Below are 18,697 nucleotides of genomic sequence, written 5' to 3' on the forward strand. Positions count from 1 at the left end.
AAGATATTCAGTTCTACTTATAAGAGAAATTCAAATTAAAAACACACAGATTTAACTGTCTATCAAATTAGCAACGACTCAAAAAAAAAAAATTTGACATATACTATGAGGACAAGAGTATGCATAAACACACTCTCCTATGCAGCTGCTAAGGTGTGAACTGTGTAATTCCTAGCCAGGACAATTTGGTAATTACCTGTCAACACTATAACTTCACCTGACTTCTATTTCAGCAATTTCACTGCCATGATTTACTTCATGGCTATTATACACATGAACTATGTTGCCACTGTAATAGAAAGATTAGAATAACCAACAAAAAGGGCACTATCTAAGTAAGCCATGCTACAACTCTGTTTTATGCACTTCTAAGAGATAAGGAAATTATTATGCACCAACATGGAACCATTTCCTTTTTTGGTACCAGGAACTGAACCCAGGGGCGCTTAACCACTGAGTTACATCCTTGTTCTTTTTTATATTCTATTTAGGAATAGGGTCTCACTAAGTTGCTGAGGGACTCACTAAGTTGCTGAGGCTGGCTTTGAACTCAAGATCCTCCTGCCTCAGCCTCCCCAGATGCTAGGATTTCAGCTGTGCACCCAGTACAAAGAAAGAACCATTTCTAAGCTATATTAAGTGAAAAAAACAAGATACAAAATAGTGTGTATGGCATGTTATCACTCATGTTAAAAAAGGAAAAAATAGTACGTACATTTCCTTCTCTCAATATAAAATATCCTTGGAAGTACAAAGAAAATATTAAAAATAATTGTGAGCTGGAAGGAAGGGAACTGAATAACTAGGGGACAGAAGTGGAAGGAAGACTTGTCACTGAACATTTTTTTACAGTTTCTTAATTTTGAAATGTTTTAATTTAAAAAAACAAATGAAAAGAACTCAAGATTTGACAATAAATGTATGATAGCCAGCCTCCAAATCAAATTCTAGTAAACTTCCCCTCATAGTACTCATACCCTTGTATGGTTGCCTCCCTTACTATACTGCAGTTGGTTTGTTTAAACAAAAGTGTATGTCAGTAATAATGGTATGTCACTTCTGATATTAGGCTATAGAAAATACTGCAGCTTCAGCCTTAGCCTTCTTCTCAGATCATTCTGGGGAAAGGCAGCGGGCACACCCACAAAGCAGCCTTATGAGGAGGCTTACGTATTGAAAACCTGACACCCCCTGCCAACAGTCATGTGAGTGAGCTTGGAAGCCAATCCTCTAGCTCAGGCAAGCTTTCAGATGACTATAGCCCTAGCCAACACGCTGACAGCACCTCATAAGAAACTCCTTAATCAGAACAACCCAGCTAAGTCACTCCACATTTCTGAAGCACAGAAAATGTATGAGAACAAGTAATATTTTAAACTGCTAAGTTTGGTAGTACTTTGATACCTAGCAACAGATAATACAAAAGTCTTAAGGTTTAAAAGGCGGATGCCTTATGGTTTCCAAAAAGAAAAAAAAAAAAAAAAAAAAATCACATGTTCCAAATGTATGGATTGGAAAAAGATGGAGGAGTCTAAGCTTTAGGCTCACCAGTCTACGGAATATTCCAGGGATTCTGGCCAGGGAAACTCAAAAGAGACCATGAGATGAGTACCTTCATTTGTAGAAGCTATACTTACAATATCACGTGGGCCTGGGATAAATTCCCTTAAGTAAGGGCCATTTTGAAATAAAATTCATGAAAATCGTCCAAAAAATGTTAAAAACAAAAGGGGGAACCTTGCTCCAAGAGATATCAAAACTTTTTATAAAGCACCAGTAATTAAAACAGAGCAAGATCTAGCACAGGAATGAATGAAACTATTAACAGACAGGATGTAGCAAGTTTAGAAGCATACACATGTATAAAAGAATTTAATGTGCAAATGTAGGATTTCAACTAAGTGGAAGAAAGATGGATTATCAAAAAATTTAGCAGGGAAAATGACTAACCATTTGGAAAGAAAATAGGTCCATAGCTCACATTATTAGTACAAAAGAATTTGAGATGGATTAAAGATCTAAATATATTTTTTGGCCAGGCATGGTGGCACATGCCTGTAATCCCAGTGACTCGGAAGTCTGAGGCAAGAGGATTGCAAGTTCAAAGCCAGTCTCAGCAACTTAGCAAGGCCCTAAGTAACTCGGTGAGACCCTGTCTCTTAAAAAATACCAAAAAGGGCTGGGGATGTGACTCTGTGGTTAAGCACCCCTGGATTCACTTCCCAGTACCAAAAAAAAAAAAATGTTTTCCAACTATAAAAGAGTCAGGAAAAAAAAATCAGTGAATAATCTTAGATAGGGAAGGGATTCCAATCTCTTACACAAAACCCAGAAGCTATAATGCAAAATAATAATTAGTAGATCTGATTATATAAACATTTAAAACACATACATAGGGTTGGGGTTGTGGCTCAGTGGTAGAGCACTTGCCTAGCATGTGTGAGGCACAGGGTTCAATCCTCAGCACTACATAAAAAAATAAATAAGGAAAATAAAGGTACCGTGTCCATCTACAACTAAAAAAATATTTTTAAAAAATATAGGACATGGGGTTATGGCTCAAAGGTACAGTGCTTGCCTAGTGCGCGTGAGGCACTGGGTTTGATCCTCAACACATCAAAATAAATAAAAATAAAAGTGTCCACCTACAACTAAAAATTTTTTTTTAAAATACATAGTAAAAGATACTAAACTCAAGTTAAAAGGCAAACAATATATTCAGAGAAAATATTTGTAATCCATATAACAGAAAAGAATTAATATTCTTAATTCACGAAGAACTTGTTTCAAATTATGGGAAAACAAAATCTATAATGGAATATGTAGTTTTTACTCCAGTATGCCTTTCACCCCATTACATAGTTGCTATATGTGCTTTACGTGGGATTGAATCCAGTTCAACTCCAGGATTTAACCAATCAGTATAATCTCATTCTCTCTACCAAGATAAATGGTTCAGGAAACTAAGGCCTAAAACAACTGTGCATGAATTTGCCGCTGGTACTGATACATGGATGGTTTAATCAGTCTAACATTCAAATCTTCTACCTGGAATTCTAGAACATAAACCTTTCCTTTTGATGTTTCACATGGCAATAGTTCTTTGCAAACATGAACAAACTGAGCTAAACCTAAAGAGAAGAGAGTTAAGAATTTCAAGAAAAAAACTTGGAAGCCCTGGTCAGATCCCATGTGAAACTCTCCTCTTGTACTTTTTAGTTCTGCAAGTCAACAAAAACCCTTGTAATCATCCAAGTTGATTTAAATTTTCTTAAAGGTCCATTCCTGATGCACAGACCAAAAACAAAAAGGAGTGAATGCACAATTCAGTAGAAATTAAAATGTCAGGGGCTGGGAATTTAACTCAATGGTACAGTATTTGCCTAGCCTGTGTGAGGTCTTGGGTTTTGGGCCTTGGGTCAAAAAAAATGCAAAGCAAACAAAAGAAAACTGTTCATTCTCACTAACAATAATATCTTTAAAAAAATAATAAAGCAAGATATCATTTCAGATTTATCAGATTGGCAAATATTAAATATATGGTTAATATGCAATTCTGGTAAGAATAGTTCTAACCAGGCACTTACATATATGAGTTGATAGAAGTATAAATTGCTAAGACCTTTTTGGAGGGCAATTTTATAGTTATTTATCAAAATTCAAGTTGTAAATTTCCATTTTCAAAAACAACTCTCATTCACCTCTAACCTCTGGAAATAGTCAAAATGCATGTGTTGCACATAGGTCTCAAGCTTACAAGAATACTTAAGATGTTCACTGTAGCACTGCTTATATTTGTGAAAAACTGGAACTAATCTAAATGCACAATAGGAAATATTTAAATTACATCATAAACAACATGGAATACTTTAAGGCAATTGGAAAGAAAAATGAAACATAATAATATACACTGTATTCATATTGACAAGGGAAGATGTTCATAACATATAGTAAATGAAAAAGAAAGTTGCAGAACAGATGTAAAGTAAGACTCCATTTTGTGACAGAAAGACAAAAATCCTTAAGCCTGCATCTGTACATGGAAGGAATAAAGAAGTATTACGTTTTTATTTTCTTTTTGCTGTCCTGGGGTGTGGAATCCAGGGCCTCCCCTCTACCACTGAGCTACACCCTTAGCCCCAGCTTTTACATTTTTAAAGAGCTGTAAACAAAACAAAGAATACATAGCAAAGACCAAAGTAGACTCACAAAACCCAAACTACTTATTATTTGGCCCTTCAGAGAAAAGGTTTGCTACCCCTGATCTAAATAATAAGGGCTACATGCAATTAGGGGCACAAGAGAACATTATGTGGGCAGAAGGAAGGATCTCAGGTAAATATCTTTTCAGAGTCAAGAATCCTTTTTGCTGGGCTGGGGTTGTAGCTCAATGGTATAGCACTTGCCTAGCATGAGTGAGGCACTGGGTTTGATCCTCAGCACCTCATAAAAATAAATAAAAGGTATTGTGTCCATCTACAACTAAAAAGTAATTTAAAAAAATCCCTTTTGCAATTTATTCAGAAATGCTCCCAGTGATGGAGGACTCAGTTACTTGAGGAGAGCTTTAAAACAGAAAAGTCTCTCCTTTCTTTCCATAGTTCTCATTTCTATATCAACTTTTCTACCATTTCTTGTTTCCTCCCTTGTGTAAGAGTCAATCTGGTGAGTAGTGAAGTTCAGCTTCATGTCTGAATCCTAGCTTTGCAAGACCAGAAAGTTTGTATAATCCGAGCCTCCAAAACTACTTCTACAAAATGAACATGATAATTTGGGGATTGTGAGGATGAAATAAAGGGTGTCAAGGTGTCTGGAGCAGGATACACCATAACATTACTTTTTAAAAAAAACCAATCACTTTATTCAAGTACTGGAGCCCATCTTTCCAACACAAAAAGTGCTATCGTGCAATGCAGAGTACTTAATTAAATGTAGACTTACGCTCTAGTCCTATTTCTACCACTTGTGGCCATGGGCGAACCTACTCACGGGTTTGTTTCTTGGCCAGTATTAGAAGGGAAGGGGGATGAATGGTCAGATGATCGCCAGGTCCCTTCAAGATTAGAAAGTGACCCTGAGCACTGGGTCACCACACGCAGGACAGCAAGCGTCTTAGCTCCTACCACACCTGAGTCCCACCCTTAAGAACCGACATCAGGGTAAACCCGTGGTGCCTTTCTGAATCTCAACAGCCGCTAACTTGGCTACAAGTAAAGGTGAAACAACAACAAACTCTCCAACGCAGCCCAGAGTTTTAGGCACACACTCACTCAGTTCATTAACTTGCGGTGATAAATTAAGACAGATGACACCGCCGCTCCGAGCTACCGCTATAACAAGAGTCCCAGTCCCTACCTATCTCCGGCTGGCATTATCGGCCCTGCCCGAGGAGCTTCCTTCAGCTCCCTGAACTTCGACTCTTCCAGGGAGGGGAAGCGGCCGCGGGCACTGGCGCAGCGAGTTGGAAAAGAAGTGGAAATTGTTTGTGGGAAGGTTTGAAAAAAAAAAATAGGTCGAATATCCGGTGCAGCGCACTATCTCACCTTAGTCCGCTACCGTGTTGGATCCCACTCCAGCCAAGGTTCGGTCCCGAGTGACAAGTCTCGGCGAGACCGAGGGGTGGGTCCTTCCCGGAAAGGACCCCTCACTCCCGCCCGCGAGTGCCGTCGACCTTGGGACTGCCCGCCAGCCGCCTGACTAAAAAACCCGGCGCTCCGCCCCCTCTCCTTTGGGCCTCCGTCCTTGGGCAGAGAAAGCATCCTTTTGGCCCCGTAAGCCGGGAGGGAAGGGCAGGGTTAAAGGGCTGGCAGCCACTCAGTGCCTGGGTTTTAGTCAGGCAGTACGTTGGGCGCCTTGCCAGCTAGGCTGTAGGAAAAAGTCGTCTGCTCGGCCGCCCGGGATAGAAGTGCTCTCTACTTTCGTCCTCTCCTGCTCAAGATGGTGGCCTCCCGGGCAATTGGCAGCCTCAACCGCTTCGGCGCCTTCAGGATCCTCCGCACCCGAGGTGAGACCTGGCTGAGGGCGCCTGGGAACCTCGGATAGAACGCCTGCGGGAACTGGAGCGGCTAAAAGCAGCGCCTGCCCCTCGCTGCCGCCTGTCCACTCCCGCCCAGTGACCCCCTCTGCCAAGGACTACTGTCCTGGAACCCCTTTTCCTGTGTCCTTGAGAAGGGACTGTCACTGACTCTCACAGCTCCCCGAGTCCTGCAGCGATTTCAGGCTCCATAACTCCCAACATTTCTGAGTCCTTTCCACCCGCCCTGGCACTTTCCGCAGGTCTCCCGCGTCGCGCTTCTGGGCTCACGCCCCTCTTATTTATTTAATGTTGGCCTCGGGCCTGACAGTGCTAGATCAGAAGGATCAGGACCCACTCTGTCTCATCTTTGTGACCCCACAGCACCTTGACTCGCAACAAGAGCTATCTTACAAGCTTCTCAGATGAAATTAACCAGCCTTGGAGATCACTACCCTCCCTGCTCCTTTCCCTAAGAACCATTTTTGTACTTCAGTGGGTAGCTCAACTCTTGCAGTTTCAATAATTCCATTGTGAACATGTAGTATTGAAACGCGAGGTTCTGCACCTTGAAGACACATTTTAAGCATACGCAAATAACCTGTGTCCTACTGAATAAACTTACATAATTTTAAGAACTAAATCTAATTTTGTTTCTGCTGCATTAGCTACGTTATCTTTTTTCCTCCTAAAATCGGTAGTAAACGTGTTGAAGAGGGTGGCTGTAGAAAACCTGCTATTTTCCTTCCATTCCAAATCTGTGAAATCAAACGTGACTTTACTGCATGTTTTACTTAGTACCACTTATTTAATGATGAACTTTTTTTTACATTTGTAATATGAATTCTCTCTTCTTCCTCCTGCCAAACCAGTGAGTAGTATGTTTTTATTTTATAAGACAGATAACTGGAGTCTCCCTTAACTGCAAGGGATTAATTAAATGATTGAATTTTTTTTCTTCTTTATTTTTTCAGTCTCTGTTTTTAGTCTCCACAGGACGCTTATGTGTACCAATCATAATATCACCACATTGCAGAAAAATAAAATGATGTAAAGACTGGGGAAAGGGATTAAGAAAAAGGAGTCATCTATTGTTTTACTACTTACATTCCTCCCATTAGCATTTGATTGTGTTTCTTTGCACTTTATATTTTTTCTTATTTTCCACATTTGTCATTTAACACTTTTGAAAAATCATATTTTTGAATTTACTCCCGTATTGGTTATAAGGCATTTCTTAGAGATTGGCATTGATGTAGTGGTCAGGTCACATGGTTTCCTGTCGCTAGTTGTGTTACTTAGGACAAATAACCTTTATCAAATTGAGCTTTATTTCTCATCTGTAAAATGAATGATTGAGACCATAAACTTTCTTTAGCATTGAGAAGTAGAATGACAGAGTAATTAAAAGCATTAAACATACCATCAGACTGAAACTGTCTTTTACCTTGGAATGACCTTATGCAATTAATTTCTATATCTATTTTTCATTTTTAAAATAGGAGAATAGTTCTACTTTGTGAGGTTATATTAGATATAAAGCAGTTTATCATGAGTAAGTGCTTAGTAAATATTAGCTATTACTAACTTTTCAATCCTTAAGAACTATAATTCTATATGTCTGAGAATCTTCAATTTATTCATTTAACTTGTGTGATAAAAAGCAGCTTAATCTTTCTATATTTTCTCTCTGGAAATTTATACACATACATTTTGCATGGTTTTCACCAATAAGAAAATACACTTCAATATTATAGTTACTGCCTCTTTCGATACAATGTATACATTTTGGAAATATCTATAAAGTGAATTTTAAATTACCTGTACACCTGGATTACCATTTTTAGACAACAGATTGTTCCTTTACCTTGAAAGTCTGTGCCAATGCATTGGACAAACTTTTAATGAGACTGTGATATTTGCTAGGAAATGACTGAAATTTCTTGAAACTGATTTGTAATGCTTGAAGTTTTACTGCACTCCTGCTCTACAAGAGCCAGAATTCTGAATATGATTATGAAATGAAAATCACAAATTGATCGTAATATCTAATTCCCATTCCTTCTAAATTTAAATTCTTCATTATGTCAGTGGTAAATTTCACAGGTAATCAGTTAGAGGAAAATGTGATGTAGTATTTTTTAATTTTGTTTCTCACTTTCTTAATCCCATCCCCTCTCCCAAGGTTGAATTTTGAGGATAACTACTGATTATTACAACCAAAATAACAGTTTCAAATTTGAAATTTGTGTCAACACAATTCAGCTGTCTCCGCTGACTATAGTCTCACATGGTCTTTAGGTATTTGACTGAGTTACATATGAAGATGACTAAAAAGTAGGACAAAGGTTTCTCTTACTGGCACAGTAGATGTAGGCCAAAGTTCACCCAGCTGCTAGAGTAAGCTTTGTTTAGGCAGTGGTAAGTACAGATTCCAAAAGCAAAGTTACCTTGTACTTCCACTTGATTTAGTTGAGTATAGTTTGGAATTCTTTTCTAAATATGTTTGGGCATTTTCTAAATATGTTTGGGGATTTTCTCTTTTCTTTTTGTCTCTATTTCAAAGAGGTTTTATGTACATGTGTGGGGTGTGTTTACAGCAAAGACAGGTTAGTTGGCAAGAGTTAAAATGGCTTATACTGCAGGATAATGCACACCTCCCTGTTAGCTTAAATATTTGATTTTTAAAATTGCAATCCATACTTGCTCTTATCTTCTCTTCTTTTACTTAAGCACCTCTGACGTGTTTACATATTCATGTTTTTTGGGTTTTCTCTTTCTCGCTCACCTCTCCCAAACTACTCTCCCAGTCAGTCTATTCTCATTGTGCTTTACTCTACCCTGTTCTAGATGGAATGGCTTATCCCCTGCTTCTATTTCCACTAGAATTTCTACTTTACTGGCAAACTTCTGTTTGATTCCAGGTTGATTTTCTTGTTTTCATTTATCTATATTGAGTAGAAACTGATTCTTCCTAGATGTCATATCCCCTGTTGCCCTAGAATGTAATCTCCACCAAGACAGGTTTTTTGTTTGTTTTACCTTTTTTGTTCAGCCACGGTACCTACTTCAAGTTCCTAGAACAGTGCATAGTACATGTTAGGTCACTATAAATTTTTTTGAATGATATGATGCTGAAAGAGATTATAATTTAGTTAACAGAACACCCACTACAGCTGCAGCAATTAGAGAACAAAACAGTAAATGATAAAGTTCAAAAAGCAGGAAGACAGCAGTATGCAGTGGCTGGTGCCTATGATATCAGTAATTTGGGAGGCTAAGTCAAGAGAATCACAAGTTTGAGGCCATCCTGGGCAACTTAAAGAGACCCCATCTCAAAATAATAGAAAAGGGTTAGGGATATAACTTAGTGGTAAAGCACCCCTGGATTTAATTCCTAGCACACACAAAACAACAACAACAAACAGGAGAGATTGTAGTTATATAGTTGAAATCTGAAGTTGAGGTTTTCTGGAAAATGTTGGAACCATGATGCAAATATAAAGAATGAAGAGTGATAAATACAAATGACACAGATTTCAAATGGTAGAGAAGCAGAGGCACTGAATAAAAATGATGTCTGGCTCCTTCTGTCTTAGAACACTGGAATTCACCCAGAGGCTTGTTCATGACCACACAGGTAGTAAATAAACCTATTGGTTGAACCCAAGCCCTTTCTTTGTCTTTGTACTAACAGGGCTGATTTGGATTGCTTAGAAACAAATGCAGACAGAACCTGAGGTCACCCTACTCTGGTTCTGGAGCCAGGTATAGTTTTTCTCAGTAATATGTTATCTTGCCTTTCAGAACTATATAAAGCTGCTATTTTCTGTCCCTTCCTTTCTCTTCCCTCTCCCTCTTTTCCTTTCCCTTCCCTTCCCTTCCCAGGAATTGAAAGATGGAGAAAAAAGATGGAAGAAGCAAGAGCCTTGGCTAATTATTGATGGTCTTCCGCATTCCACCTACCATCAATGAAAATTAGAATTCAATGAAAATTAGAAATAAGTTTTAGTACTAATAATTAAAAAATAAAGAATAATTGGGGGCCAGGGATGTGATTCAGTAGTAGAGTACTTGCCTAACGTGAAGGAGACCCTGGGCTTGATCCCCAGAAAAAAAGAAGAAGAAGAAGAAAAAAATAAATAATATGTGGGGAAAGCCAGAGTAATTAGAAGAAGGAACCACTGGATATATTATTAAAGCATTAGCTCTATTATATTGGATATTACTTTAAGATGTAGGCCTTTTCCGTGGTGTGTTTCATTTATACAACTGCTAATCAATTAAGGGATGATTTGTTTTTATTTTTAGAAACAAAGAAAGAGAAAACTTTTTCCTAAGACAACAGCAAGATTTGGAGGATGTAGGAGGGAAAAGGAATATAGTATTAAAGAGGAACATAGGAGAAATGGTTTGAAGTAAACCATGAATGAAAGACAAGGGGAAAAAGGTTTTTTGAAGGCAATTGGAATTTGTAATTAAGAGATGTTGACCCTTAGTTTCCTCCAGAACAACTTGGTTACCACATAGAGCAAGATGTATGGATGAGAGCAGGTTAGAAGTGAGCCTTAGTGGTAAAAAAGAGATAAAGTAATGCCCAAAACAAATTTGCCTGGAATTCCCTAGTATTCCTTACCTTCTCTCTAGAGTCCAGCTTGAAAGACCCACCACTAATCAAAAGATCATATCAGCATTATTGTTATAGAAAAACCCAGTCCTGGTTTATGAGAAGGGACCATGTGACTGAAGAAAGAGGCAAATAGATCCAGGATTGCACAAAGTACAGTTTATTAGGGACTTAATTGACAGAAGTGTGATTTGGCTGCAGCACAACAGGTAAATAGATCCCCGCACTCAATGTAAGAGGAAGGTTTTTTGTGTGTGTTGTGCAGTGCTGGGGATCAAACCTAGGACCTCATGCTTGCTAGGCCACTGAGCTACATCCCCAGCCCTAGGAGGAAGGAATTTATATGCTAAGGTAGACAAAGTTGGGCCATACCCAAGCAGCATGTACCTAGCCTTTCTCAAAAACTATTAATATATCCATTGCCCGGCAGGGGGATATAACTCAGTTCATAGAGTGCTTGCCTGTCAAGCACAAGGCCCTGGGTTCAATCCACAGCACCAAAAAAAAAAAAAAAAAAAAAAATCCATTTTCAGTGAAAACAGTCTGGGCATCAGTGACAGTACAATACACTCAGCTGACTATCTTAACCACTTTGTTTGGCCTATAGGGTTTGGAGTGCTTGCCAGTTTACCCTGATAAGCAAAATGGTGGTTACAACCAAGATGGCTATAAGTCATATCAAAATAGATCTCTATATCATTATGCTGGAGAGCATAAACTAGATGAGAGAATAGAGCTGGTCTTTGTTATCCAAAATGTAGGAGTATTCTTGGTGGAGTACAATATAGACATTTTCAGTTAGAAATACTTATAATAGCAACGTATTACATGGAATGTTTCATTTATAGTAGCCACTGTTGCCCCTTGATTTTACTTTGCATAGCACCAGAAAGTCCATCTCTCCATAAAAATGTAAGTAGATGTGGTTGGAAAGCATAGTTCGGATATATTTGGAGTACATTTGGAACTGACATTAAGGATTGTTTTGTAGTTTATTTATTGCTTATTATATTAGTTTCTTATTGCTACTGTAACAAATTACCACAAACTTAGTTATCTAAAGCAGTAAAAATTTATTATCTTACAGTTACAGAGGTCAGAAGTCCATAATGGGCCTCACTAAGCTAAAATCAAAGGTGTTGACAGAGCTATGGTCATTGTGGATGCTCTGAGAGAAAATCAGTTACTTTTCCTTTTCTAGCTTCTAGAAGCTGCCTGCCTTCTTAACTTGTTGCTCACTCCCTTCCTTTTTCTTCCAACATCCTGGAGCCAAGTTATTCCCTCACTGCCATCTCTTTGATTCTCTTTGCCTCTCTCTTCCCTTTTGTGGGAAATCTTTTGTACTAAACCCACTTGAATAATCCATGATACTCTCCCTATGTAAGTCAGCTGACTAGCAATCAATGCCATTTGGAACCTTAATCCCTCTTTGCCATGTAACCTAATATATTCACAGGTTCTGGGATGTATCATCTTTGGCAGGTGGAAAGGGGACATTCTCTTACCTACATTATTTGGTATCTGAATAATCACATGACCTGGTAATTGAAATGAAAAAGGCACAGAGGCCATAATGATGATGTGGAATACGTTATTCTTACTGGGGATGGAGGGTTGTTACTGAAAATTCCAGCTTTGCTATATCTACCAGGTACTACAGAAATTCCGTTTTGCAAAATAATTAATTTTAAAATGCCCTTTCCCTACAGGTTATAGTTTCCGCAACTTTTCAGGGTCTTCTGCTTTACTGGGTAAGTTTAATTTTTTGTGGTCATACTTACATTGCCTTTTAGATTATTTTGTAATAAATATGTTTATTAATAAATTTTTCTTATCTTTTTAGCTAGAAACCATGTTAACTATGGAGTCAAAGGGAATGTGGCAGTTATTCGAATCAACTCACCCAATTCAAAGGTACCTAATTTAACTTTCTGCAGTTTATTTCTACTAACTACATTTATTAATCCAGTCCTGAATGGGAAGGAATCTACCAATCTGGCAGTAGTCCTGTTACATGAATTTATAATGTTGATAGTTAAATTAAAGTTTGACAGATTGCCCTATGAAGATAGTTTTCTGAAGCAGATATTCTTGTGACTCTAGCAGATATTCTTGTGATGTTAGATTAATATCAAGGATTGATAAGGCTAGCCTTCTGTTACGGTGTAGAATGTGGAGGTGACTTACTAGACAAAAACCAAAGTACAAGCTTTGTTTATAAGAATTGAAACTCACTGTCCATCTTAAATATGAGTTTATTGTATTCACTTTCTTCATTATCTGCATAAGTCATTATTCATAGTACATTGACTGGGTTAAATGTGGACACTTGGCTCTTAAGCTTTTTGGGAGCTAAAAGACTCCATGCAACTCAAATATTGGAAATCAAGTGCTTTTCAAAGTGGAACCTCATTTGTGTCTGGCAGCTTCAACAAGGCATGCAGTATTACTCTAGTCTTTTGCCAAGAAGAACTTTATTGCCAGTTTCTATGCCTTTCCCCCATCTCAAATTATTGTAAAGGTTTCATACTTTAAAAATCTTATAACCATTTCCAGAATCTATAAAGAACTCAAAAAACTCCACACCAAGAATACAAATAATCCAATCAACAAATGGGCTAAGGAAATGAACAGACACTCCACAGAAGATGTACAAGCAATCAACAGATATATGAAAAAATGTTCAACATCTCTAGTAATAAGAGAAATGCAAATCAAAACTACCCTAAGATTCCATCTCACCCAATTAGAATGGCGATTATCAAGAACACAAGCAATAATAGGTGTTGGCGAGGATGTGGGGAAAAAGGTACACTCATACATTGCTGGTGGGGTTGCAAATTAGTGCAGCCACTCTGGAAAGCAGTATGGAGATTCTTCAGAAAACTTGGAATGGAACCACCATTTGACCCAGCTATCCCACTCCTTGGCCTGTACCCAAAGGACTTAAAATCAGCATACTACAGAGATACAGCCACATCAATATTCATTGCTGCTCAGTTGACCATAGCCAGATTGTGGAACCAACCTAGATGCCCTTCAGTTGATGAATGGATAAAGAAACTGTGGCATATATATACAATGGAATATTACTCCGCAATGAAGAATGATAAAATTATGGCATTTGCAGGCAAATGGATGAAATTGGAGAATATCATGTTAAGTGAGATAAGCCAATCTCAAAAAACTAAAGGACGAATGATCTCGCTGATAAGCGGATGAGGACATATAATGGGGGGTGGGAGGGGTTAGCGTTAGGGTTAGGGTTTGGGTTAGGGTTAGGGATAAGGAGGGTGGTAATAATGGAGGAAGGAAGGACTGTATAGAGGGAAAAGAGGAGTGGGGAGGTGGGGGGAAGGGAAAAAAAATAACAATGAATCAAACAACATTACCCTATGTAAATTTATGATTACACAAACGGTATGCCTTGACTCCATGTACAAATAGAGAAACAATATGTATCCCATTTGTTTACAATTGAAAAAAAAAAAATCTTATAACCAGAGACCTAGATGAAAGCAATTGGCAACTATCACAAATTAGGAATAAGAGCCATTCCATCTCCCTAGAGTAAATCTTAGCACCCACTAATTTGTGATTCAAGTTTAAGGTGTTTTTGTAGAATTTTCTCATTGAATATTTTTTGAACACAATACATGCCAGTAACAGAGAATTTTAAAAGTACAAAAAATTATAAAGAAGAAAATAATCATTCATAATCCAAACCCAAAGATAACCACACTTAATTCAGTTTTAACAAATAATATTTATAAAGCTAAGATCATACTGTAAGTCTGATTTTTTAATTTTCCTTTTTCCTTAATATTATACAGATTTTTCCCTGCCAATAAATGTTTGTAAACTTATTTTTAGCCTACATATGATTCAAGCTTTTAGGAATAGGATTTAGATTTCTCCTCTTGTTTTAAAAGGAAGGGGTGCTAATACTTGGCCAATGGTGCCTGAACAGAAAACTACTAGATTGGTTTGTTTTCTGCTCATCCTTTTTCTTTCTCTCAATATATGTTTGCTGGATAAACACATTTCCCATAATCAAAGTGGTATTTGATAGTAATAGTGGACATCTGGTACTGCAAATTTAAACCCTTAAATTTTTTTCCCCTTGGCAGGTAAATACACTGAATAAAGAAGTACAGTCAGAGTTCATGGAAGTAATGAATGAAATCTGGGCCAGTGATCAAATCAAAAGCGCCGTCCTCATCTCATCAAAGCCAGGTTGCTTTGTTGCAGGTGCTGATATCAAGTAAGTTTTAGGAAACTTGAAGTTGCCTTTTATTTTGAACATTTGTTAGGCCTAATAAGTCCTCCTTTTAAAAGGAAGTAGAAGTAAATTTTCTGGAATTTGGTTGTTGTTGTTATCATGAGTATAACAAGAGTGACAAAATAGAGGAACTTGTTGCTTAAATCATGTAAAACCAAATGTAGTCTTTCCTACATCTTTATTGTACCAAATTTTTAAAAAAATTCACTAGGGGAGGCCAGGCATGGTGGGGCACACTTGTAATCTCAGCAGCTGTGGAGGCCGAGGCAGGAGGATCACAAGTTCAAAGCTAGCCTCAGCAACTTAGTAACACCCTGTCTCAAAATAATAAATATAAAAGGGCTGAGGATGTGGCTCAGTGGTTAAGTGCCCCTGGGTTTAATCCCTGCTACCAAAAAAGAAGGGTCTCTATTAATAAAGTTTCAGGCCCCTCTAAACAATCTAAGACCTTTTGTATTTTGTTGTTATTTTGCTGTTGTTTTGATTGCTATTTAATTTGATATGAAATTATTAACCAGTTGATGATCTCATATACAAAACGTTGTAATCTGATTATTTGTTATAGAAATGAAAATAAATTGCACAATACATATTTTTGTTTTCTGTTTAAAAACTCATTACCAAATGTTGATATATGGCGGGATGGGATAAGTAGATAGTAGATGAAGTATTGAACAAAGTAGCTTATGGTTTCATCCTTCATTTTTTCCTGTTTACTTTTCATGGCTACTTCAGCATGTTAGCCTCTTGTAAGACCCCTCAAGAAGCAACAAACATATCACAGGAAGGACAGAGAATGTTTGAGAAGCTTGAGAAGTCCCCAAAACCTGTCGTGGCTGCCATCAGTGGATCCTGTTTGGGCGGAGGACTTGAGGTACAGATGTATTCCAGTTTTTCAGACACCACAGTTCATTGCTGAGACTCACCAGCTATAAACCTATGGCTACTGTTTAGCTTGCAAACATTTTCAGAGGTTTAATATCAAACTTCTGAACAGGTTTTAATCCTTAATCTCTGTGACAGAGCAATTGGCATAGAACAAGCGAACCAATGTGTGATGTTTTCACATGTAAACTGAGATATGAACTGGGTCTCCAAGGTTCTTTTCAGTTCTAAAAACCTGGTTCAAGTTTGCAAAGATTCAAAAATATGATCCATGTTCATGTTTTTAAATCTGGTTGAGAAACACAAGACATACATTTAAGTTTCCTGTGAGTAGTAAAGATGGTAAATAATATAAGATTGGAGAGAAGAGATTCTTATACATGGAAAGCATATAAGAAAAGAAGAAGGGGAAAAGAAAATTACATTTATTGCATATTTATCGTGTCTGAGGCTCTATGCTGGACATTTTCACATATGTTAATTAAGAAAACATGGGCCTGGATCTAAAAGATGGGCTGAATTTGATTAACTGGAAAATGGTTGAAAATGCATTCCACATAGGGTGCACAGTGAGCAAAGGCAAGGATAAGCAGCGCCTGTGAGGAAACCCTGAGTAGGCCTGCTTGATTGGAGGGTGGGTCTCCAGAGTACAGGGCTTCTTCACTTAGGGTCCACATAAAATTATGTGTGTATTTTTCTATTGCAAGCTTCTGTAGCTTTGAGAAGATTTTTTTTTTTTAATTTTTTTTTTTTTTAGACGTCGATAGACCTTTTTTTTTTTTTTTTTTTTTTTTGGTACTGGGGATTGAACTCAGGGCCTTGTGCTTGCGAGACAAGCGCTCTACCAGCTGAGCTATCTCCCCAGCCTGTCAATAGACCTTTATTTTATTCATTTATTTATATGTGGTGCTGAGGATCGAACCCAGTGCCTCACACATGCTAGGCAAGCACTCTACCACTGAGCCACAACCCCAGCCTGAGAAGATTTTTAAGGAGACCCGTAACCCAACAGGGTCAGTAAATTAGGGGAAAGCATGAAAAAAGACTGAAAAGATAAATTATGGAAAGCATCAGATGCCACCCTAAGGAACTTCAGTTTATTCTGTTGGCACCTTCCTGCTTTATAAGTAATCTTTAGACCCTCAGAGATCCTAAGATGTTATGAAATTAACATTGTCCAACAGTCTAATTTATTTTTTTCATTTGTTTGAAGCTTGCCATTGCATGCCAATACAGAATAGCAACAAAAGATAGAAAAACAGTATTAGGTGTCCCTGAAGTCTTGCTGGGAATCCTACCAGGTGCAGGAGGCACCCAAAGACTGCCCAAAATGGTGAGTTTAAGACCCCTCTCCCTTCCATTCTCTCCTCCATCCACCCTTCCACCCTGCCCCACCCCCATGAACTTAGAATCTAGAAATAAGTGTCCCTTTAGATCTATTTCCTTTTGTATAAAACACAATGAATATAGGCATTCATTGTAGAATTAAGGAACTAATTCCTTATTTTGGGAGTATTTTAGGATCAATGACAGATTTTTATTCCGTATACTTATTCGTTTATTCATTTGTTTATTTATTTATTTTGGTAGCAGGGATTGAACTCAGGGTCACTCAACCACTGAGCCACATCCCCAGCCTTTTTTGTGTTATATTTAAAGACAGGGTCTCACTGAGTTGCTTAGCACCTTGCTTTTTCTGAGGCTGCTTCAGCCTCCCGAGCCACTGGGATTACAGGCATGCTGCGCATGGCCTGGTATTTATTTTTTAATTGCATAAAATTATCAATCAAGGACCTTTCTTGGTCCCTAAATAAGGGTAAAAATAAATAAGATAGGTGCCTTGCTTTCCCAGAGCTTTTAGTTTAATTTGTTCCTTCTCTGAACAGTACTATCTTATCTTTTCAAAATCATAGATTATATTTCATAATAAATATGAGGCAGATCTTTTTCCCTCATTCTCTGATTTAGACCCTCTCCTTTTGCTATATTCTGTCAGACAGAAGAGGCCCAAAATGCTTTTAAATTCTTTTCTTTTTTACTACAGGGGATTGAACCCAGGGCCTTATGCCTGCTAGGCAAGTACACCTACCCTCCCACTCTTGAATTCTTAAGGACAAGGGGAAGGAGAGTCAGATCTGGAGACTGCAAAACAATCTTTATATCAAATTGGAAAGCCCACTGAACTTCATAGCTTTTGACATTGTAGATTTCTCAGTGAAAACAAGGCTCTGCAGAAATACTTTTTGCAGGCAGGCATGATGACTCATGCCTATAACCACAGCAACTCAGGAAGCTGAGGTAGGAGGAATGCAAGTTCAAAGCCAGCCTCAGCTTCTTAGCGAGGCCCTAAGAAAATGAGACGTTGTCTCAAAATAAAAATCAGAAAGGGCTAGGGGTATTGCTCAGTGGTTAAGCTCCTCTGGGTTCAATCCTATTACTAAAAAAGAAGAAGTTGATATGAACTGGGCACTAAAAAAAAAAGGAAGATTTATGGTATTAGTCTTATTAATCTTCAAATAATAAATGATGTTCATTCTTTCTTAGGAATGTCAAAAGGATTTATTAAAACCATAAGTAAACATATATATGTGGCTCTTCCGGGGATGCTGTCTAGAGGCACTCAGAATGGTCCAGCATTTGACTTATCGTCGTAGGCTTTCCTACAATACAGCCTCTAACAAAACTAGGCTGTCTCGAACCCCTGGTAATAGAATCATTCACCTTTATACAAAGAAGGTTGGGAAAGCACCAAAATCTGCATGTGGTGTGTGCCCAGGCAGACTTCGAGGGTTTCGTGCTGTGAGACCCAAAGTCCTTATGAGATTGTCTAAAACAAAAAAACATTTCAGCAGGGCAAATCATTGTGAAAGTGTTGAAGGCACAAGCACAG

General features: G+C 38.0%; 2 protein-coding genes across 2 annotated transcripts in view; one reads left to right on the top strand and one right to left on the bottom strand.

Annotated features, from left to right (window-relative positions):
* Hadhb (hydroxyacyl-CoA dehydrogenase trifunctional multienzyme complex subunit beta) overlaps window positions 1-5,683 on the bottom strand; it is a 37,133-nt gene extending 31,450 nt beyond the window's left edge. The window contains exon 1 of the mRNA XM_047523515.1: window positions 5,544-5,683. The gene's annotated coding sequence lies outside the window, so the exon portion shown is untranslated. The remainder of the gene's footprint in view (window positions 1-5,543) is intronic.
* Window positions 5,684-5,821: 138 nt separating this feature from the next.
* Window positions 5,822-18,697, top strand: part of Hadha (hydroxyacyl-CoA dehydrogenase trifunctional multienzyme complex subunit alpha) — a 45,476-nt gene continuing 32,600 nt past the window's right edge. Inside the window, exons 1-6 of the mRNA XM_047523514.1 lie at window positions 5,822-6,004; window positions 12,350-12,391; window positions 12,484-12,554; window positions 14,771-14,904; window positions 15,658-15,796; window positions 17,021-17,140. Of these exons, the coding sequence (XP_047379470.1) occupies window positions 5,938-6,004; window positions 12,350-12,391; window positions 12,484-12,554; window positions 14,771-14,904; window positions 15,658-15,796; window positions 17,021-17,140 (573 nt within the window). The 5' untranslated portion in view covers window positions 5,822-5,937. The remainder of the gene's footprint in view (window positions 6,005-12,349; window positions 12,392-12,483; window positions 12,555-14,770; window positions 14,905-15,657; window positions 15,797-17,020; window positions 17,141-18,697) is intronic.

Source organism: Sciurus carolinensis, chromosome 13, assembly GCF_902686445.1.
Source record: "Sciurus carolinensis chromosome 13, mSciCar1.2, whole genome shotgun sequence".
In the NCBI taxonomy this organism is placed as follows: Eukaryota; Metazoa; Chordata; class Mammalia; order Rodentia; family Sciuridae; genus Sciurus; species Sciurus carolinensis.